Genomic DNA, 24,330 nt, shown 5'->3' on the forward strand with positions numbered 1-24,330 from the left:
ATTCAGGTATGTGTAGATCAGGGCAATCTCACTGAAAGAAGGATAATTCACCTTGCAATTAACAGGAGGTAAGAATACGCAGAGGGATGTTTACTGAAGAACAGTGGACATGCTGCAAGTTCACCCCCTCGCTTAATTTTGTGTTTGCATCTCTGGGTTCCCACTTCCATCGATGCAGGAATCACCTGCGAGTGAAATCCCCCAGCACTCCTGTGGGGCTCTCACTCCTCCACCGAAATCCATCTTCCCCGAGGCTCAGGCTGTAGTCCAGCTTAACGCAGTTTAAGCACAGACTGAAAGGAATGGTCCCATCCTCTTCTCTGCGGGAAGGTTTTCTGCCCGACTGCTTCTCTAGTCCAGCTTTCCACGCGTGCCAAAAGCAGTGGTTGCGCAGCCAAGGGAGGCGGGCAGGGGATGGCTGAAACACACAGCTGGGACCGCTTCCTTCAATGGCAGCTCACCCACATCCTCTTCAACTGATGCTAAAAGCAAAGCCTGAGTGGTGGGCTCAGCAACCGGCCATGGGACGTATGGACAAAAAAACCCCCAACTGCCCATTTCCCCCAGCTCCCATCTGACCCCTGTTGATGAACAGAAGATCCTGCTGCCTCCAGGGACTGAGCTCCCTGCCAAACCTGGTGTCTCAAAATACACGAGAGTGCAAGCTGCTCTTTTGTCTTCGATAAGACTGCCTGTAATTTCAGCTCGCTATCTAGTTTCCCTTCAAACGGTACCTCTGCTTTCCACTGACAAGTTACATAAAACACTCCAGTATAGTTACCTACCTTATCTCTCATTAGTATATTTATCAATGTAGCATCACCCAGTACCAAGAGGTCATTGTTTCAGTCTTTGTGGCTTTTAACAGAACTATTATTCAGCTGTCAAATCAATGGGAATATTTCTGAAGTTAGCCTGTCATCTGTGCCTGAGATCTTATCACTGCGTGGCATGAGACAGACTGTCAGAGAAGTGACATTCAAAGCATAATCTCATCGGAAAGTCTAATGACTAGTTTATTTCCCAGCAAATACTGGCCAAGAGTATCACTAATGCCATTTTTAGCGAGGTCAACAGATGACCACCCATTTCATCTACTGATTTTTCTACAGATTCTGTAATAACGGCATGCGTGTCATCTAAACAGTGAACCCCACCATATATAGTAAAGTCATTTCTACCCTAGACAGCAAAATTAAAGCTCAAATATATACTCTCCACAGATAAACTCTGATGGAGCTGAGAATTCAGTGAACACACCGTTTTCTCCTTCCCCCAAGGACTGCAAAACATAACCACCAGGTTAGTTGCTACAGGAAACACCTGGTGAGCCACTGCTGTGCTTGAGAGCAGCCATGGATGAGAACCGCAGCTCTCTCTGGATGTGCGCAGATGGACTTAGTCTAGACATTCCCACAGCCTCAGCTCAACTAGACCTTCCATCCAGGCAAAAGGCAAATTTTTTTAAAAAATCCCAAACCCAGAAAAAACACTGACGAGGAAGATTGCCACATCTCCCTCCTGTTCTCCCTACAGCACCATCATTTAGCTTGTGGCTTTCAAAGGTCTATGGATTTTAAGGACTGAAGAAACCACTACAGGACTCTAGCTTGACCTCTTCTACAGCACCGACCAGAGGTTCTCAGTGATTCTGGCTTTAAGCCCAGACCTTCTGTTCGACCTACAGAGATACCCAGTCCCAACATCAAAATTTGGGATTTTATCCAAAGCAGAATCTACCATAACTTTAAATACGCTTTGGAACCAAACTGTAAAAATCCTCATTCTTTAAAAATCTGCATCTCATTCCTAGCTTGAGCTTTCAACGCCAGCGTATTGCTGTGCTCTCTGTCTAGGGAAAGAACAGTTTCTAAGTCTCCCACTGTAAGATGCGTTTCATTCTTGTACTTCTTTTCATGGAAAGTGCAAACCTGGAGATCTCGAAGGGACTTGATCACTTAGAGCACCAGACACATATCAATTGTAACTATTTCGCTTGTATGTGTTTGTGTACATAAATTGCACAGTCATTTCAGCACACATTAAAAAAACTTGTACAATAGAGCTGACTCTATTCTGGTTTTACAGATCGGTGCCTAAACTCCGAGACAGTAATTTTACTGATGTTTCTTAGCAGGAATCTACTCTGCAATGTAGATTAAAACGCCAAAAATACACCTTGCACTGGAGTGCATAGAACTGTATGACCTTCAAAGCTACTCTAACATCGTCAGTTTCTAATTTTTAAAAAATTATTTTCTCAGTATTTTGACAGTGGTCTCAACCACCAGCACAATCCTATCAAGCTATTAATATTATACTAGAATTCCTTTAAAAACAGAATTAATTGATAATAGCACTGAAAGCCTCATACTTGCAGAAGATAATCTATGCCTCCTAATCTATAGCACCCTACTGTCGAGATAATTAACAATTAAAAAGGGAATAGTTAAGACATCGGAGGTGGCGATTTACTCTTCCTTGTAATTGGATTTGGTGATAAGAATATTTTTGAAATTACAGAACAGCTCTCTCTTGAGCAGAAAGGTTTGGAGTTTTTAGCAATTTGAAACACACAGGTACTTTCTGCTTAAGGCACCTTGAAGACACTGACAGCAGACAATGGCTAAAATTTTCTGACTATCCTTAAGCTTAATGGTATCGCAGACCCCCTCAAACTAACATAGTCAACTAAATTGTACACAAAATAAAAGGAAAAAAGAAAAAAGATGGAAAATTTTTGAAGCCAGCAAGTAGCTAACACATCACAGACATGATAAAGTGAGAATTGTTCTGTAATATTTCAACAACGGGTTGGTGTGAGCATACAGCACCTTCAAAGCTCTTCCTAACAAGGCATCTAAGCATGAATAATAGTGTCTCTTGTTCTCCTTCATTTACCTGCAATATTTAAATTGAGACCTACATGCTACAGGGATATTTATGTGCATTAAATCCTCTGGACTTAACCAATTGATAAACAAGACCTTTACGAAGACAACAGTGAAACAAACATCTCATTTTTTTAACTTTCTACAGGGGAGGAGTTACTGAATAACATCCTCTGGATTAGCTAGTTCTTCCAAAGCAAAGCAAGCTAAGGCAGGATCAGTCCCTGGACGAAACATCTCCAAGAAGTGATGAGACCCCGTGTAAATCTGGGACTTCAGTAAGAGCCCACCCACTCGTAAGGACTGGTTTGCTGCTTGGTGACCCACCTTTCCAATGAGATGCACTCTAACCAACAGGGTGGTTATTAAAGATACTACTTGCAGGACAGCAGAGGATTCCATGGCTTTATTTGACAACAAAACAAACAAAACAAACCAAAAAAGCAAAATGCTTTATTTGGCAAGACAAATAAATAGCAAAGTGTACGACTTGGATTTTACATTACTCAACCTCAAACATCATTCTCTGCTCTCTTGAAGAAAATATTAAACTCATCAGAGCCAGAACTGAAGCCTTCTGCTCATTTAAAGTAAGGTTTTTCTAGAAGAATAGCCTGTCCTTGCCTCAAAATCATGCTTTAATGGGAAATTCAGCACTGGATCACAAAAAAATATGTACAGAATGTCAAGTGTAAGGAGCCAGGTCCCTCAAGTTGTTGTTAGTTTAGCCTCAGTACGGTCATGTTTTTCAAAATTCCTTCTGGCTACGAAGCCTGAGGCCTCCCCTTTGTCCTAAGTCTCCAGGAGAGTAAAAATACCAAACATGAGACTTGTGCTAAAGCTTAGTATGAGCTGACAACTTCCAACGTAATCACTAGCATTTCCCCTCAAGGAGCCACGAGCTTTTCAGTTTCCAACCAGACTCGGGTCAGCTCAGCTTAGAGGCGCATAGACGGCCGCCATTGCTGCTGCGTTTTCAGAAAATAAAAATTGAATAAGCTAACGAAAGGCTCCTACAGGATTCAAAAGACAAGAAAAGGCCAATTCTTGCCAGACATCTAGTGCCTGAAGTCAAAAGGCTCAGGGTCAAAGCTTCTGACTTTGGGCTCTACATATATTTTCCCTAATGCTCAGTATCTTCAAGATCTGGACCAGAACCATTACTGTATTAACCGCTGTACAGGCACAACGCAGAAAAAGTCTATTTTCTTGGTGGGTTGTTTGGTTTTTTTTCTGAAATATCAGTCTATTCCCTGTCTTGCCACCTAACTGCAATGCAACAGATGGGTATAAGTGAATGAGACCAAGAAATACTGAATCAGCATAGGCCAGCATGCTAGTTGATTAAGCTACTGTGGTGCCAAGACCAGCTTCATGGGGTTCTTTGTAGAAAGCAGAGGAAAGAAGGTGGTTTAAGGAAAGTTTTAAGCAATGAGGTAGCTTTGTGGATCCTTGAAGAGCACTACTACTCAAGTCTGGCAGCAGCAACATCGTTCTGTTTATTTTCTACGGATTATTCAATGACCATTCACCATCCATGGGGAAAAGAAATAGCTACGTTCATTATCCTACTTTTTATGTATTTTTTTTTGCCTATAGGACTGTGAATAATTACCTTGGAAACAATAAGCTCCAAGGCTTCAACAGGATTACTTCATTAAAAAACACCCATCATGCTTCGTATTTTGAGAACAGTTTCTATAACCAAATCATAAACCCCTTAAAAGTATTCTGAAACTGTGTTCTTTACTCTTATTCTTTAATATTATTAGAAGAATTCAGAGGTAGAAGATCAGCACAGTTAAGAGACAGAGACACAAGAAACCAGCCAGAGAGCTGTGAAATGAATCCGCAGCTCCTTAATCCTAGATTTGTGCTCCCTGTCACCAGCCATGTTTTCTGTCACGTGCCTCCTCTTAAATGTCACTGCTGCTTCACCTCAGAAAAGCCACGTTCCCTGGGAACAGCCTCATCTCTTCAGGAAGCTTGACTAAAACCATACTGCTAGTAATGCTCTAAAAGGAACTGAGGAGTTGTTGACTGTATGTCCTGTGTCTAGAAAAATAAATTCTTATCATTTTTGGACTTCAGGAAAGCTTTTGATAGAGTCACAAATAGGAAATTATTCATAATTTTGGAAAAGACAAAGATTAATATAATTATGAGATAGGGTAGGAAAAAACCATATAACTAAGAACTGGATGGAAAATCTAAAATAATGGCTTGGAAGACGGCTATCAGCGACATTCCTCAAGCACCGTCTTTGGAGTATCTTGAGAACAAACACACTCAGTGATCTTGACACAAAGCCTGAACGTGGTAATGAAGGCTGCTGATGGCAAAGTCAGAAGCCATGTCAATACAGGGAATGGGAGAATCACAAAAAGTAACAGACAAACCTAAGGGCAAGAGCTAAGAAGAAATGTAACAGTGCAGTATGCAACGTCATACACTTTGGGAACAACAACAACTCATATACACAAAAAGATCAATAGCTGGCAGTGACAGAAAGATAGTTGTCTGGTAAGTCAGCGTAGTATGACCAAAAGACACAATGCAACAAAACCACCAAAAAGGCGAAGCCTGGCATAGCTGAGGGTGCCAGCTATTTCCAATCCAGGAAGAAAGGCATTAGAATACCCGCACGAGACCGCACCTGGGCTATGTACAATCCTGGTCTCCCACATTCAAGAAAGGTGAATTTAAAACTGAACGTCTCGGAGAGCAATCACGGGATGACAGAGGAATGGAAAGCCTACCTCGCAAGGGATACAGCGCGTTTTCCCTGAGCAAACCTCAGGGCAGAGACAAGGTTACGGCTTACCATAAATACATGAAGAGGACCAACACTGGGGACAAGAGATGGAGATAAGGATTTATTTGTAGTTAAATGATAATATTGATCCAAGAAGGATGGGTCACAATCAGTCTCAGGAATTTAGATATCTAACTGCTGGAACAGCAAGAGCCTGCTGGGTAGCCATCTCCTAACAGGCTTTTGTACCCACAGCTATACCTGCTTCTCAGACAGCAAATTTAATCAGTTTCTGAAAAGGATATAATAAAGGTTGACTGAAACAAGAGACGCTGGACATGGAACTGGAAGTCCCAGTCCAACCCTCCTGTGACTAAGAGAATACCGAGGAGCATTTAGAAACTGAAAGAGCACCAGCCCAATGTACATAATAAGCCACAAATTAGATGACTTTTTCTATATGTTTGTACTTACATATCCAATTTTCTCATTCTTTTTTCTTTATAACAATATTATTTTAAAAAGGCTCTTTGGAACACATCCATGTCTTCTATTCTGTTGACAGAGTTCCTCACAAACAGCACAGAATTCAAAACAAATTAAAACTTATGCATATTCCAATGGAAAATCAAACAAAAAAAAGTCAATTTTGCTTTCCTGGACTACCAAAAAAAAAAAAAAAAGGATAAAAAAGAATCTAGGACATGGTAGTGACTTTTGTGGTTAAAGCCCATATGGTTCTCTGATAAAGCATTCTTTTTAGTCTGTTTAAAGCACTCCACAGCCTGACCAAGAGCCCATAAATACATGACGCAACATACTTACGAGCTTTACTTAGGAATTTTGCTCCCTCACTTCTCCTTGTAATTACTCTGTTTATTACTTGTATAAAGACCTCACATCTGTTACTAGATGGCAGAGAATTTCCTTCCACTGAGGTAGGTTTGGACTCTGTTCAGAGACTAGCTGCAGCGAGAGGCAGCAGGAACGCTTTGCATACTTCTAGAAACCAGATATGGGCAAAGCCAGCAGTGCTCTGAGCTGGATGGATGGTGCTCACGTCCACTCGATGCCAACAGCTGGCCACAGCAAAGCGAGAGGTGACAAGGTGCCAACCTGATTACTGATTCCTTCCGAATGCTTTCCAGGTCACGCAAGAAGTTAATTTTGCAATTCACTTAAGTGGCTTTATTCCATGGATAATATTACATACAGGTCAGGTAAATCTCACTGTGAGCAACGACTATCCCTTTTAGCTGAACTTGGCTCTGGAATGGCCCTTCTTGGCAGGTCAGGGCTGTTTAGTTCTTTCTTAGGACTTTAAGCAGGCTGAAAAAGAGCCAAAGGGGGAAAAGATCACAGCTTTATGGTCACTTGTGCTTGTCACTGCCCAGAGATCTGTTTCCCACTGCCTTATCTGCTGAACTTCCCAGGAGTCTGCTCATGAAGGGTAAGTACGCTCCCCGCTGCTGTCTCACATTCCTCCAGCACAGACACAGAGAGAGCAGCGTATAACTGTTATACCCTTGTACCAGAGCTCATCCAAAGACACATCACCTTTACGTGGGTTGTAATATCATCAAGAAATTTTGTTCCAGACAGCCTACGGTGACAGTCATTATAAAATGGCTACACAAAACGTAGACTGAACGTGCCAGGGTCCAGTTCATACAGTTTCTGTGACAAGTATCAATCCAGGCTAGAGGATGGAGGGATGGGGCGCAGCCCTGCCCAGAAGGACTTGGGGGTGCTGGGGGGTGAAAAGCTGGATGCGAGCCGGCAACGTGCGCTCGCAGCCCAGACCCCCAGCCGTGCCCCGGGCTGCATCCCAGCAGCGCGGGCAGCCGGGCCAGGGAGGGGGCTCTGCCCCTCTGCCCCGCTCTGTGAGACCCCCCCGCAGCGCCGCCTCCAGCTCGGGGCTCCTCAGCACGGGACAGACACGGGGCTGTGGGAGCGGGGCCAGAGGGGGCACAGAAATGCTCCGAGGGCTGGAGCCCCCCTGCTGCGAGGCCGGGCTGGGAGAGCTGGGGTTGTGCAGCTGGGGAAGGGGAGGCTGCGGGGAGACCTTATTGCGGCCTTTCAGGGCTTGAAGGGGGGCTGTAGGAAGGGTGGGGGCAGCCTCTTTAGCAAGGCCTGTTGTGACAGGACAGGGGGTGATGGTTTTAAACTAAAAGAGAGTGGATTCAGACTGGATAGAAGGGAAAATGTTTTTACACTGAGGGTGGTGAGACACCGGCCCAGGCTGCCCCGAGAGGTGGTCGATGCCCCATCCCTGGGAACACCCAAGGCCAGGCTGGACGGGGCTCTGAGCAACCTGCTCTGGTTGAAGATGTCCCTGCTCATGGCAGGGGGTTGGGCTGGGTGGCCTTTAGCGGTCCCTTCCCACCCAAACCATCTGTAATGGTACATCATGACTTTCCCTGCCTCCTGAAATCATGTTAACAGGTGTCCTGGTTTTGGCTGGGATAGAGTTAATTTTTTTCCTAGTAGCTGGTGTAGTTCCGTGTCTTGGATTTAGCATGAGAATAATGTGATAACGCATTGATGTTTTAGTTGTTGTCAAGCAGTGTTTATACTAAGGCAAGGATTTTTCAGCTTCCCATGCTCTGCCAGCGAGAAGCTGGGAGGGGGCACAGCCAGGGCAGCTGACCCAAACGGGCCAAAGGGATGTTCCATACCATATGACGTCATGCCCAGTATATAAACTGAGGGGAGCTGGCCGGGGAGCAGCGATCACTGCTTGGGGACGGGCTGGATGGGCAGTTGGTGGGTAGTGAGCCGCTGCATCACTTGTTTTTCCTGGGTTTTGTTCCTCTCTATCTCTTTTGTTGTTTTCTTTTTCTTCATCATCATCATCATCATTATTATTATTACTATATCTCAATTATTAAACTTCTGTTACCTCAGTCCACGAGTTTTCTTACTTTTGCCCTTTCCATTCTCTCCCCCACCCCACCGGGGCAGGGTTGTGTGGCTGTGAGCGAGGGGTTGTGTGGTGCTTGGCTGCTGACCGGGGTTAAACCATGACAACGGGTAAGAAAATAATGACATAGCTAATGAAAATGACCTTTATGTTACTATTTGATTCTGCATACTTTAAACAGAACAGTCACAGGAAGAAGAATACCCTGAAGGATTACAGAAAGTCTAATGCTGGCATAGAAGAAAGCTCAAAGAGAGAGAACCCACAGCACTAGGCTTATATTTTTATACTGTCCTTACAGCATGCAGCATCTAGAGGTCTCAACATGATTGCAGAGAGCCCGCTGCACGAGGCTCTGCGTAGGAACAGAATACAAGCCCTTGGCTCAGAGAAGTGGCGACCTAAAATGATTGGCATTAACAGTTACATTAAATAATGTTCTGGAAAGTGATTTGTTTATATTGGGTACAAATACAGCAGATAATTACTGTGAATTTCAAAAATATCTGAACACCCCCACGAGTGAACTTTATTTGCTCTCTTTGCAAAAAGCAGGGTACCGTACAGGGAAAAGAATGAATTCAAACTCCTCACATACATGACTGGTTCTAAATTAGTTGTAACTGTTCAGGAAAAAGACACACGTAGCACTGTGGACTACTCAAAGGAAACATACTCTCAATCAATACACAAAAGTGATCAGCAAAAACCAGATGTTAGGCTGGAGGTCAGAGAACAACAGGAATCAGATTCGGCTGCCTGTATAAACTGGAATATTCACCCTGTAAATATGGTAATCAGTTCTGCTCCTGTCCCTGCTCACCTACCCTGGGTCACTAAAAATTCAATGTAGAAATAGAAAAGGTCCAGAGAAGAGCGACAATGAATATTATTAAAGGCAGGGGAAGACTTGCCATCTGAGATAAGAGAATGACTGTTTAGTTCGGAGAGGAGATAAGTAACCAGCACACTGATAGTAATATATACAATGAACGATCATGGGAAGGTAAATGTAATGTTCTTTCTTATTCTTTCTCATGGTACTCAGGCAAAAGGGACCTCCAACTTTTTAAACACATTTTAGCATATAAACTGAAACTAGGTATAATTAGTTCACCCGAAATACCCTGAAGACCTTAGCAGGATTTAGAAGGAATTACATATTTATGTGAATAATAAGAATGCCCAGAGCTGCAATAGCAGGGTTTAAAAAAAATACAGGATAGGAGATAAGAGCTTTTGTCCACAACCACATGGTTGCTAGCTGTGTGTGAACTGGTCAAGATGATAGCTAGAAAGAATGACAAACGGCATCATCATCACCTGGGTTACTGCTGAGCCTTGAAGCTTCAGTCACAAGCCAGAACTCCACGGTGGCGGTGCGGTACCAGCACACATCGCACGGTCAGCCCTTGTGCCAGGGACAAAAGATGGAGCTGGAAAAGGCACCCAAGGACAAAACGGCTGCTCATAAACGAGGCTTACCTAGGCAGATACTAAGCAGCCTATAGTTCATGGTGCTCTTCAGACCTGCCACGTCACAATCATGTTTTCCTAGTAGGACTTCAACTCAGGTTGAATTGAGGTGGCATCTATACCTCCTCTCCCTACGCAATGCCCCAACATCACTTTACATGCTGGGGACGGCGACGTGAAATCACTGCGAGGGCAAACAGGGCAGCTGGATGTTGCGCATGTGAGCAGTCAGGGGTACGCTCCCAAGCATGGGGTCTGCGAGCTGGGACACCCCTGAAGGAGCCAGCAGGTGTTCTTCAAAGCAAACGGTAGGTTAAGAGGTAAATTTGGTCTTACGGATCCTCCCATGCACTGGTGCTACTGGAGCCAGGAAAAATTACATCAGCCTGCACAGTAAGCAACAACGATGCCTTTTTACCTGTTCACTGAAAGCACCTGGGTACTTATAGCGCTTTCCAATCCCATATGTATGACCACTGCTTTGTTGCTATGAGAAGACAACGTTATAACTCAGGATGAGATCCTGCTTCTCACCTTCACAAGCAGAGAGACAGAAATATCTCAACCGGTCCTGGAGAAATGCAGGGGAGTATCTGGACTAGAGAAGAATTCTCATTCTTTAAATGTGGGTTGACTGCACCAGGCAGTGCTGTTGCAGGTCAGATTGACAAGGTTCCTTTTGCAAGTGTTGATTCCAGTTATTTTGACCTTGGCAGGTACAAAATTTTAATCTGGAGTCTGCTGCAAGGAGCTGCCCCTCCCACAGATCTCTTTTTTTTTTTGTTGTTATTTTAAAAAAGTGAGAGAGAGAGAACGCAAAGATACAAAAAGCACCTGAGCTCCCTGAAAAAGAAAAACAACTCATTAGATGTTGGATCCTTCAAGAGACCAGAGTCTGGCGAGCACTTCGGACAGACATCCTAGCATTATATTTTACTGCATGCAATCTGCCAAACAACTGGGATTTGCTTACAGCTGATTAGAATAGGAAGCTTGCATATTATGCATGTCTAAGAGGGAACATAGCTTCATCTAATGCAAAATAAGGAAGGTACTGTGTAGCAAGCATAAAATGGCTGCTCTTGCATTTTATGAAGACATACAGCAATGACCCCGAGCCAAACCACTTGAACTTTCAAACAATAAAAAGATCTTGCCTGTGTCTAAATTGTAAAGCGAACTTTACTGAATGCCTTCACAAAGTGCCCGCACTCACACACCTCAAAGCATTTCATAAGCATGAACAAAGATCCTAAAAAAACCACTCCCTTCCTACATCTCAAAGGACTTAATCAAGTTGAACCTCCCACTGCAAGTTGCTGACTAACCAACTCCTTACGACAGAACAGAAAGAGATGGAAAATAATGTAAAGAAGTCACCTGATGTTTCCCTCTGCACTAAGATCAAGTATATCAGACCCATCCTGACAGATTTTAGCTAATTTGCTCCTCAGGAATGTTCTACAGTTTCTGTGGATAAACTGCTTCGTGCTCAACCACTCCTAAAGTTAGAAGTTTTTTTTCCTAATGCCTACACAAATCTTCCTTGGTAACCCAAAAGTTACAGGCTTTTAGCATCTTGCTCGTCCTTTCTTTGGATTGGCTCAGTCTCCCAGGCAGGTAGGAGATATTTTACAGTCGAGAACCAAAAAGTTCAATGACATCTGAGGGTCACAGGGACAGCAGAGCATAACTCTGAGCACCCCTCACCTCTTAGCAGTCCACAAAACAAACCCGAGGAAGATGAGCAGCATTCCCGAGCCAACTGGTGGGCATCGTTACATTGATGAGAAACTGATGTTCTGTTTCTAACGATGTACAAGCCTAATGGAAGAGGCCGAAAGACATTACTTCCTGCTCTGTTGTCGGCTTGAAAAGGGAGAAACGCAATGAATCCAAAACTTAAATCTCCTCCAAAGCCTTGCACAGGAAACTTAGATCCCCTATGGGGCCGGCATTAAGGTTCTGCTAGAAGACATAACTAAGAGTAATGGGATGAAATTAACTAAGAAAATTTCCTAACTGAATTTCAGGAGCTAATAGAGCTCTCATTTTCCCCAGGGAAGCCGTGGAAGCCCCAGCGCTCAGGAGAGCTGCAGTAATAGCGCTTTCACAATCGGAAGAATTTCTAATAACGCATGTCAGGACTGATATCGCTCAGGGCCAGAACCATGCACAGGGCTCCGCTGGCCCAGCCCGGCACCGGCTCGCTGGGACCACTGCAGAAGGTGCTTCTTTCAGGAGGGTGGACGATGCGCCATCTTCTACAGCGTACGCGTGCTGCTGACAGAAATGCAGCAGGGACTGGTTCTGGCACAGAGACGACTTCCCTCGCCAACTTGGGTCTACTTTAAAGGGGGAACAAAGAATACAACCTGGTCAAATGAGACCAGCTTGGCAGTGTTAGCAGGGTAATACACTGCTGCTCCCTGGCAAAAATCAAAGGCCGCCTCTTTCCATGATGCCAGCATACCTGTCAGCGTGACCATGCTTTTAACCAAACCAGGAACTCATCCAGCTCAAACCAAACACAGTCAGAACAAAACCAAGCAGACCAAAAAAGCACCATGGAAAATTTGTATATCTTTTTGTTAAACTCCCCCTTCCCTGTGCTCTCCTGTCATTTGCCCTGAGCCAGTTCTGGCACTCCCTCGCTGCACAGCAAGCTGAACCAAGTCAATGAAATGCAGGAGGAAATAAAAAGGATTTCTTTTTCCTGAATCAAGCTGAATTGGCTGGTATTTCGATCAGACAAGAAACCTATCTGGCACAATGCAGGGTGGCAGCAGCAGGGAAACTGAGGAGGAGGAACTGAGAAGGGCGATGGGACAGGATAACACCTAAGGATGAGATGGTGACAAACTGTTAATTCAGCTCAGCTACATCATGAAACTATATCCTCAGTATCTTGGGAAATCTAAACCCATTTCTCATATGAATAAAGTTGCCTTGGATCACAAAGCCAAGTGAAACACCTGACTCTCTATTGCCCTCTATGAAACGGGGATAATAGCTATCTGTATTTTCTGGTCTTATTTGATCTAAATACATCTTTACAAAAGGATGCTTCAAGAGCACAGACAAGTTTTAAAATAAAAAAAGACCCATAAAATCAAACCAAATAACCCTCAACCAGAAAGTGAAGTCCCTGCTCCCTAGACAAACTGAAATACTTTCAGCTGATGAATTATTCATTTTGTTTAGAGCTGAATTCACAGTTATTTTAATTTAATCTTTGAATAAAGCATATGCTTAAAAAACAACACTCAACTCCCCCCCAAAGAGTTTAATGACACTCAACCAAAGTGCCTTAAAACAGGTATATAGTCATTGATTCTGCTGCCAGTCTTCGATGGGTTTTTTTTTTTGCCTGAACAAGAAGATAAACCTTAACTCCAACATGATTAGAGGAGAAGCACCAATCACTTAAAAAAAAAAATAGACAACACAGCATCATTACAAAAGAAAACCCTAAGGAAATTTTCAATTTCATAGTTCTAATGAGAGGGGTTGAATTGAAGAAGTAAAGCAGAGAAAAGAAAAAATATGTATCTGTATCTTTGGGACAAGATGGAATGAAGAACACAAAAGTGAACCTTAAAACGGACTTTCAAGTTTAACCTCGGGTTTTCACAGGAAGGACTATTGTACTCTTCGCTCTGTTCCCAAAGGAAGGTAAGCCACACGACGACAACGCCTCACACAAAACTCAGCATATTTCATGAGCAGGAGGCTGAAGAAGAGAACAGGTCAAGGTTGACATCACTAGCACAGCAGCGAGAGGGAGCTTGCACTGCAGTTGTCTGAACCACACCTAGTCTGCAGTTAAATATAGAACTTTACTTTCTGGAACTATTGCTCCTCTTAACCTTCAGAGCATAAATATTCGGAGAGATATTTAGAAAAAAAAAAATAGAATGGAGAGAGAGGGAGAGAGACCTGAATCTATTGTCCGAAATCTAAGCCTAGCGACTAATAAACTACCCTGGGAGAATTTCCAAAAAAGCAGTAAAGACTGGAGAATTGAATTACGGAAACCGCAAGCAGCATTCTGGAAATCCAGTATAAACCAATTAGTTTTTTTAATACACATACCCTGTATACACACAGTTATGTACATTAGACATTTAAGTATATGTGCTGGCCCTAACTCTAATCTTAATTATATCAGGTTGGCACCAATATAATAATTAATTGCACTGGAGTTTTTGTTGATTTAAATCTTTTTAAAAAAGAGAAACTAGCCCTTCAACCCTCACCCTTCTCATTCAGTTCACAGGCCAAATCCTGACCGGTGCTGTGCATTTTCAGTTGGAGAGCCTGCTCCTAGAAGCAAATCTCTCTAATTTTTGCTATCAAATTCAGATTCTTCCCTTGAAGTGCTCTCAACTGGTTTGACACATCGACTTCTAGCAACTGCATTTTTTTATCACTTGAATCCAAGTCAGAAGCACATACCACAATGAACCAATAGAGCAGCCCAAGAGTTTGATTCTCACCCAAAAACCATTTATACAGCTTCAGAGCAACATGTCGGAAGTTTATAGGGAAGAAGCAGCTCTGCATTACCTGCACAAGAGTTTCCATTAAGGTCTAGACTCAACCCTCTCATCTTCAGGCATTTGACTAAGTCACCAAAGTTAGGTCTAATTGCAGAGGGCTCCTCTTTCGCAGCCAGAGAGGAAGGTGCGTATAGCCCTCATACAAATTGCATTAGTGGGATGGAATTGTCTTCTGGACCTCTATTTCTCATCAGTGAATAGCTAGAGGCCTAGATGAACAAGCACTTTGCTGAGGCTCCCAAATAAGAGGCTCAAAAAAGGTGCCTAAATCCCTGCGTGCACCATCAGCACATGAAGATGCTGCAGGACATACAAACGCAATGCAATCAAACTTGCATTTCATTAAGGAAAATAATCCATTAAACTGAGTAAGATGCCACCACTCACAGTCAAAACTTAATCCTTCAGAGGAAAATGCAAATTACTAGATAAATGGCGCCAGACCACATGCAATGCCAAACACCATTTTAGTGGGCCAAATGCTTTTTCCTGACCCTATGGCATCAAGTGAACCTGATCTGCTTGGGCCAGACAGCCCGGAGTCTGGTTACCTTCATCCTGGCTGCTGTTATGAGTCATATTACGGACAAGCCTGGAAGACTGCAGCGACTCGTAAGTGAAATTAGTTAGCTTCTTCGCAGGGCTCCCAAGAGAGTGTTTTCTTCCCACTCTGTCAAAACTTGTCACATAAAACAGCTCTCATCCTTACAGCTCAACTAGGCCTATTTAAGTCTAACAGTTAAACAACCATATTCCCAGCTTGCTTTACAGTGTACTTTTATTGTCATACAAAGGTTTTACCAAGGCTTGAGTTTACTGTCTCCTTGCCTCAAGTAAAACTCCCGAGCCATGCTTTCCAGTACCCACACACAAGGCTGTGAAATTCAGTGCTCGCAGTGACCTAGCAAGGGCTTTGCAAATTAATATTAAAGCCAGGATTAAGGCATTGTGGCAGAAGTCTCCATTAAACAGCAGAATAAGAAAACCCCAGCAGCAAAGACCGTACAGAGCATAAGACACAGCAAACAAAACCAAGAATGACAAAGAAGGAAGAGGGTAATGAAAAATTAGATCAAGCGATTATGTATCTGCATACACAACTGGATGATTTCCAATGTCAACACCGACTTGCTTCCTTCCATACGCAGAACCGAATCTCACACCTTTCCAACAGACACAACCAAACCACCGCACGTTGTCTGACTTCTTGAGTGTCACAGCAGAGACTGGCTTTAGGAGAGATCTGAAGGAGGAAAGGGCAGCGCTCGCTTGCTTAGCTTTCTCTTTCTGCTCTGCGTTTCCAAGGCACCTGGCACGATGGAGTCTAAGGCACTATCCTGATTCAAACAGCAAGTAATAGCAGTTATCACACTTCAGGCCAGACAGAAACCAGGAAGGAAAACACCCATGCTCAAAGAGCTCTAATTCTACTTCAGAGTAAATAAATATTTCACACAGAGAGGGTTAATAAGGAGACGGTCCTGTCCTGAAGGTACACAGAGCTGCAACATTTTTGTCATCCTGCACACTTCACTCAGGACAGACATACCAGCATTTTGAAGTGCTAAAGATCCTATACTACACATCGTACTGCCTGCGTGGAGGGGGACACTAGAAAAACACAGTCCCTTGTGCTACCAGATTTCAGGACTTTGCATTGGTTGGGTCTAGCAAAGCAGAACGTATTTCAAGCATTTACATTATTTCCTTTGGGGAAACATTCAGCCAAAGCTAAAAACATCAGTGCAGTGGCAGGACAGAATATGGAAACAAACACTTAGTTACTGGTCTCAGCCCTGCAAAGACCCTGTGATGGCCTGTGGCCACACAGAAATATGTTCATCTTGTGTGTAAAACAGCTTGGGTCCCTGGGGGAGCTTGGTATTTTGGTCTTAGCTTAGGTAAAGGGAGACGCTCTCCTGGCTCCTCACCAGTTCCAAAGACCCTTGTGCAAGCAAGAGGAAAGCAAAGCGTTACAGAAAGGGCAAAAACACATCCTAATAATCTGCTGGTCAAAGACTCAACAGAGTTGCAAACCAGAGAGGAGTGCAGCACACACAGAGAGTCATCTGGCGCTTTCATGGAAAGAAGGTTCCTCATGCTCTCGGAGGGAAGAAAACTCCTCCCAGCCATTTATCCCTTTACAGAAATAAGCATTCATCCCTAAACTACGTTTGAGTTCACTAGCCCTTTTCTATTATACTATATTATCCACAAAAGAGACATAACTGTAAGCAGAGGGAAAGGCAAAGCACAGAGGCAGCCAGGAGACCGGGCTCAGAGCGTGCTTCGTCTCTGCAGGACTGAAGAGTTGGGCGCTCTAATGATCACCTGCCACTCTGCATATGTATTTGAAAGATCCACTTCGCTCTGTACTGTTCCCAGCTCACGTAAAAGGGTTCTAAGAGCCTTTTTGGATGGGGAATCTACTGCTTGTTAGGCAAAGTTCTGCATCCTGAACCATTATAGTGCTGCCAAAATGCCAGTATCAACTATAAAATAACACGATATGTTATGAGGACAAATCAGGAAATCGGGAAAAGAGAAAAGTAGAATGTAAAGAGTATGCAGACCCCCACCAAGACAGAGCTTGGATTAGGCTAGAGGGAAAGGTTTCCGCAAAAGCAAAGGCAGAGCTGAGCACTCTCAGGCTGAGCTAAGGACAAGATGTCTTAGGGGCTACAAAAAAATACCATATTGTCCAAAGCGGTGGAACATTTTTTCGAACAACAGAAGGGTGAAATAGCTCCTCCTACCCTATGGTCTAGAATCAAATGATTACACTGTTACTGGCTTGCGTGATGCTAAAACACATCCATGAAAATGAAGGTGGTGTTCACCAGAGCAGGAAAAAGGACACTCATATTGGCTTTGAAATGCCCATCTCCATAACCCCAAAGTGACATACCTTTCCATAACAGCCAGGCACTCCTTTCTCCACGTGAACCGACTGCCTCGCCGTAGTCTGAAGGTCCCAGAGGTAGCTGTGACTGGGGGAGGCGTCTGTCTCCATTCTGGCTCTTCTACTGGGATAGGAGCGGGTCTCATGCTTAACGTAGCCCCTAAGAATAATAAATACTGTGTTTCCTAGTGGATTAAAAATCATGCCCATTTTCTCACTCCTGCTCATGAAAAAAAGACAAGACAGATGATGAAACCATTCAACCTAAAAAAGTAAAGCATTATCAAACAAAGGCACCTTAAAGATACACAAAGACAACTAGAGTTCCCATCGCCAACCTCCAAGCCAGAGAGGTGTGAGGTGATCATGGAAATCCAAGGGAGGCATAACCGAGCTGATAGCCACTTTGGAAAAGCTGTCCTGCCTTCATCAAGAGGAAAAGTGCCTTACGGAAAGGGTAAGCTATGCCCCAGCTGGGATTTATTTAGGTTGTTCTGCTACCTCTTCTGCCATGGAACGGGGAATAGCAGGTTTCAATTTAATTGTACAAGAGTCTCAGGAAGTAAAATGTAAATTTATACCAAAGGTATTTCGATGTGTCCAAAGAGCTGAGTGAACACTTTCAATAGGTCGAGTGATAGAAACACACCCCGTGCCCTGTGCAAACACAGGCTTCTGAGTGCCAGGTTGCCTGGAAAAGTCACTGAAAGCAGATTAACATCACACCTTTCCTCTTCTGCCCCCCTTCTGTTGATGTATTTCTCATTTCAAGAAGCCTGAGCTGGAAAGCATCAAGCAAGAGACAGGACTTGGCACAATGCCCTCAGGAAAGGCCCCTTGAAACTTACCCCTGATTCTTTCCACAACAGCCCCTCAGTTAATAAATCAAGACACACTAGGAGACTGATCGTTCATATATCCCTCGGTGGGGATGGGAAACTGGTATAGGACATTAGTACGTAAAACAGGGTATGTTCTGAAGGGCAGCTTTGTGCTCGGTGACTTCCCGTAGAGGGAAGAAATAGCTGTTCTTGTGTGCAAAAAACGAAAAAGCACAGTCATGTGAAAAGATAAATCACTACCTATATCCCATATGCATACTGAGCTCAACTGGAATTCATGCGCTGAACCAGCGTGGATAGATGCAAGAGAAGCAGGCAGCTCTGCTCACAGGAGGAATGCAGTATTGTGCACATGTAAAAGCAGGGCTGAGACAGCAAATCCCTCCGGGTACACAGACTTGCTCAGAATGGTTAGGATTTAATCATAAAAACATACTGCGTTAGTGAAACAATACTGTTTGTTTAATCTAAAACAGAGTAAAAGGGTTTAGGGAACTTAAAGAGTTTAACCAATAAACAAATTCATACAGTTAAAAAGCAAGAAATTAGCTATTTATGCATTTGGCTGTGTTCCTTTCCAGAAATGCACAATGAGTGTTTTCCTTACTGCCAGGGGCTTGCATCTGTGTTAGGTAGCGGAGCCCAAAATAATTCACAAATTTTACCCAGGAGAAGCGTATCAGAAGCGAAGCCCACAGACTCTGCCTGCATGCACAATGGACGGTGACTCTTACTAATTCCCAGCTAGCGAGCCTACACAGATTACTTAATTTTACTGACACACCAAATATCTCCTATATTGCCAATTTATTGGGAGGCCAATTCAAGGAAAGATCCTTATCTACTCTTTGTAGCATCTGCCCAGTTTAGGGGTCTGGGTCAGTACCAAGTTGCTAGGCTCTAAATACAACTTTAAAAAAATTAAGAAAAGCCATGGGAGAACGGGACAAGAAATTAGCTTTCCCTGCATGGCCTTAGCAATACACTTTCCTACCCGAGGATTTGACTTCACAGAGAGAGTACAGGTCTGTCAGTGATGCCCAACATCAAGGTAAGAGACGCAGAGCACTTCGATTAAATTTGCCCAAGATTTTTCAGAGAAAGGTTGAAAAAAAAAAAATCTGCGTTTAAAGCATAAATTTGCATCTGCCACTGATATGTTCACTTACCGGATATAAGAAGCCTTTTTGTTTCAGTAGCCTTGCTAGATTAATTTACCTATTTCTCTCTTCTATGGGCTAACAGCTGTACCAGCCCAAGGTAAGAGAGAAGTCGCCGAGGATCACAAGCAAGCACCCACCACTGCTTCTGCACACGCATAAAGATGGAAGCATCTGAGTGCATGCAGAGGCCCAAAACGTGCTTGGATGTACGAGTGGCAGAGGTGGTGGACATTATGCACTGCTGCCACATTTGATGAGGTAAGTATGGAGGTTTTTTTCATCCCCCTCAATAAAGCAAGCACTCGGGGATCCTGTTTATTCTGCTGTTCCAACGCTTCATTGCAATCTCCTCGCCACCCAGCTCAGCTTCTTTACAATTTAATAAGTTACATCCTAGTTACCAGGTCAGATTCTTTTCACAACCCCCTCAAACAGCTTTTAAGAAGTAGTAAAACTTCTCTCTTGAGCAGAATGAGCGGAGCAAATGCAGTATGAGATTTTCATCTTAGTATATGCATCAAAAAGCAAGACATCTATAAGGTGTATAGAGGTGAACCATCTGGGAAGAACTTTTTTTGCAGAGAAAAATGAAAAGCGACATCTCTCACTACCTGCCAGCGCTGAGGACCTTTTGAACACTACAGAATTTTCTTTGTGCAAGCCAGTACTTTCTCAAGCGTGGGGTATGAGTTTGGGAATGCTGCCGGTGGGTTTTGGGGAGAGGAAGCAAGAGCGGTGCTCTCCAACCGGAATGCAGCTCTGTCGCTGTACTCAGAATCCCTCGTGGCAAAGGCCTGCCTTCTCTCAGCACGTCCCAGCCACTATCCTGAAGAAACAGCGTTGCTCTTAAGGCGTCACATGCAATTGCTGATCCACATCACATGTCTCAGCGAGGCCCTGCCGTACAGGGGTGATACGCAGAATGGTTGGAGCAAGCCTCAGGCCATCTCCCAGCTCCAAAAACCCATTTAGTAGCAAGCCTTTGCAGCAAGTACCTATCATATATTATAGTGATAAGAACAGATGTCACACTTTATTTTTAGCCAGACTGACCTCAGCTCACATGATAAACACCTTTCAGTTACTACTGAGCCAGGCTAGATTTGAATCAGCAGCCTGCCCGGCAAAAGGTTCCCTACAGAGCTCATTGCTTGGATGGAAAGGCTCAGAGCAGGGACTATTTTCTCTGCAGCTCTGTAAAATAGTAAATCACCAACAATAGGTTTCCAGTGCAAATCTCGTGGGATATCCTGCCCCTGAATTTATTTTTTTTTGGGGGGGGGGGGGGGGGGGGCGGGGGGGAGGTAGGCTTTTCTTTTACAGCTAAACAAGAACGGCCATGGGAATAACACAAGAGATGCTACATCTCGGTAATAACTATCTTTCTTTTTCCCTTTTGTTCAAGGAGGAAGAGCACATGGTTTTCTCCAAGGTGACCACAGCTGCTTCCCTATCACAGAAGACCGGTAGAAATAAATATCCAGCCTAAATGGAAGCAGCCTGTATCCATCTGTAACTTCAACACGTCATTTCTAGGTGACACCTTCAGTTTGCAGTACACAGAGACAAACGACATGCTAAAGTTACTCCGTAACAAACTTTCCACGTTGCCCAAGACTCGGTGCCAGTCAACTAATCAGGCTAACAACAACCAATGTAAAAAGAAATATTTATTTATTTAAAACCTATGGGCTCTGAAGAAAAAAAAATCAGTACATTATAGAACTGCATGCGCTCATATACTGGCTTCTGAAACATATACTATTTATCAACTGCCAAAATGCTCTCAGTCCTCTACAAAATGCAAGAGATGTGGTGCCTGTCCAAAAAAAAGCCTGATCTAAATGAAAAGCATCACTATTAATTAGATTAAAGACCTTTCAAACACCAGCATTTAGCACCGACTTCTTCCCTTCAACAAAAAACTGCCTTTCACCCTAATTGGCAACTGTTTCCACAAAAATTTACAATCACTGGTACACACTGGAATTCGCAGCACTGCTGTTAACTCCAACATCACTCCTACTAGGAAGATGTTGATCAAGAAAACTTCCGAGCAAGATTATTGCATACAGTAGGAAAAGTGGTTGGTTTTTTTTTTACGTTCCACAAGACTCACGTCTCTTTTGCAATGTGCCAGTCTGCTGTTGCCTGAACAGCCACCATCAAAGCCAGGAGAAATAGAGAAAGTACCCATGCAAATTAGCAATCAAAACCAAGCGAACAACAAAGAGCATATTCAAGAGGCCAAAGCAAGCTGCTAAATCATGGACATGATGGAATTGCCGAGTCCCTTCTGTACAGGAGCAACATCTAGCAACTTCTCAACAGCAGCAATGTCTCAACACCGCCCTAAGGCTCCACAATACAAAGTTCTTTGGTTAGCAGATGCAGGACTGCCTGTGGATGATTTAAAGTGTTATATAGCACCATTACACATCTGAAAAAACCCAGAAAAATAAAATCTCTTTGGCGTACTTATAAGTCATCTTTTGTCCCCAATGTTATTAGAAACTCCTGGCTGGGTGCAGTATACAAACATGATAAAAGACACTCCCTGCTGTGAGGACCTTACAGGCAAGGCAGGCAAGTCGTACACAGGAAAATGGTCTCCTCTTTTTCTAGGAGACGGGAAAGCGAGGTGTGAAGGTGCAAGTATTTGCTAAGAGTCGTACAGAAAAACTGGCAGAGCCAAGGAATGACTACAGGTCTGCCAAGAGATCTCCAGTCTTCCTTCAGGAAACAACTATTCTTTATTTACAGTTCATAAATTGATTGTATCTGGTGTCCTAGGCCTTCAAAACGGCTTCAATTTTAAGCAGAAGTTTTCTTTCCGTTACTACACAGACAAATTCAGTCAGAAAATGGACTTATTCTGAAGATCCAGTGTTCCAAAATAAGGGAATAAAGAAATGGGGGAACTAAAAGTTCCCAAAGACCTCACTTTGCCCATTGCTAACTCAGACGCATGGGTGCTTCCGCACAGAGAGACCTGACACTCAAAGGAGAAGGACTGAGATTTTATTCCCAGCAGCTGGAATTGGAAAAGATGGGATATACGAGGATAGAAAGCCAAATGTCACTTCCTAGTAAGTGGGCGAATAGAAAACACCCTTGCCAGTCATTTAATCTCTTAAATTTCTTCAAAGGAGGGCAATTTTCTACACTCTGCAGAGTGCAGTGACGACATTCCTCCTTTGAGAACATGGCAGGAGGATCTACCGATTTCCTCATTTTCTGACTCTAGAGAAGGCAGGGGAATGGCTCGTCGAGTCTACTAATCACAAGATACACTAAGTAGTATCCAAAACACAGGCTCCAAATTGGTTTTATAACAGTAATTTAACTCCAGGATGCTTTGGACAAGGTTGGTACCTTCCTTAATACACTGCATACACTTGCACATATGCATGTTCATTATCTCTTGGCTAGCCAGGCTGACCTACAATATAGTAGATGGCAATAATCCAAAGCAGGGGATTATCCTACAATAAATAACACAACCATCTTCCTCAAGTAGACTTTTCCAACAGCTACAGGAAAACTGAGGATTCCCCGCTTTACCTCAGCCTCTAAAAAGAAACCAGACGTTATTTGGTTCTAAAGTGAATTTAAGTGCATCCAAATAGTCCCTTGGCATAGGCAGATGGGCCATTTTGCCTTTTACAGGTCTTAAAAACGCTGTATAAGATCTCTTACTTGAAAAAAGTTAAATGCAAACAATCACTCTTCAAGAAATTTTTCCATGTGTAAATAAAGAAAAATGAACAAGGCCTCAGCAAGACAGTGCATCAGAAAAGTAAGATGTTAACATCGAGCCATTTCTATTTAAGCTGTAACCTTCAGCGTTGCGAGTATTCCCTCCTTGGACACTTCTTAAGAGCGAAAGGATAAACAAGATGTGAGCTGGTGGATATGGGGAAAGAAAGAAGGTTAAGAGGAAGAAGTAAAGATTCTATAGTGCTAAGTTTGGTAAGGCTTCTCTTACCCCAGCACAGAATGCTATTTCTTAAAAAGCTCCAAATGATACTGGAAAGAAAACATGCAAGGCCATAAGAAAGATCCAGGCAACAATTTTCATCATTAGGAGAGGATTTGGGTTTTTTTTCCTTCCAAAATACACCTTCCAAAAACCCTCGAGTTCTCTCCACTCTTTTGGAGGCAGTACCTTCCATCAAAGAGAAATGGCTGAGAGTTACTTCGTGGGGTACAACTTGAGGCGTTCAAAGCAGCTGACACTGAACGGTTGTATCCAGTCACTTTGCTGATCCTTGGTATCACAATTCCAGCCACCGGCAAATCAAGGCTTCTCAGTGATCCCCGCAGCTCATCAGCACCTCACAACCCCTGGCACTTTCATTCTTTAAAGCAATTTTCTAGATGCTTAACAAAAGGGACAGGCTTGGCTGTGGCTTTGAACCCACCCAACTTTAAGCTAAAGCATTCGCAGCCCAACTGACAGCTGGAGCCTCTTCATTTTCATCTTACACACAAAGCAGAAGTTTTGAGGATTTGTTTTCACTGGAATTTTTCTTAATAGAATTCTAGATATTGAAGCCAAGTTCACATTAGAGAGCCTGAGTCTTAAATTCCTGAAAACAATTACACAGTTAATTTAATCATGCCATTGTTTAAAGGAAATTAAATGTAAATATTTTGATCTTTACAATAAAACCGCTAAAGGGAAAAATAAGAACTGTGGTCAAACAAAATCTATGGAGAGGAACAATGCAAGGAAATTAATTCAACTGTGATTTTGAAGATTGCTGGTTAGTTAAAGATAATGAGGAGCTTTACTTCTCTTTTTATATTTAAG

General features: G+C 43.3%; 1 protein-coding gene across 18 annotated transcripts in view; it reads right to left on the reverse strand.

Moving 5' to 3' along the window:
* The window catches only part of HMBOX1 (homeobox containing 1), a 127,548-nt gene that overhangs the window by 29,595 nt on the left and 73,623 nt on the right, over positions 1–24,330 (reverse strand). For all 18 annotated transcript variants that reach the window (XM_064448292.1, XM_064448295.1, XM_064448294.1 and 15 more), the window contains one exon: positions 17,516–17,669. In XM_064448292.1, the coding sequence (XP_064304362.1) occupies positions 17,516–17,669 (154 nt within the window). The remainder of the gene's footprint in view (positions 1–17,515; positions 17,670–24,330) is intronic.

This window comes from Phalacrocorax carbo, chromosome 3, assembly GCF_963921805.1.
Source record: "Phalacrocorax carbo chromosome 3, bPhaCar2.1, whole genome shotgun sequence".
Taxonomy (NCBI): domain Eukaryota; kingdom Metazoa; phylum Chordata; class Aves; order Suliformes; family Phalacrocoracidae; genus Phalacrocorax; species Phalacrocorax carbo.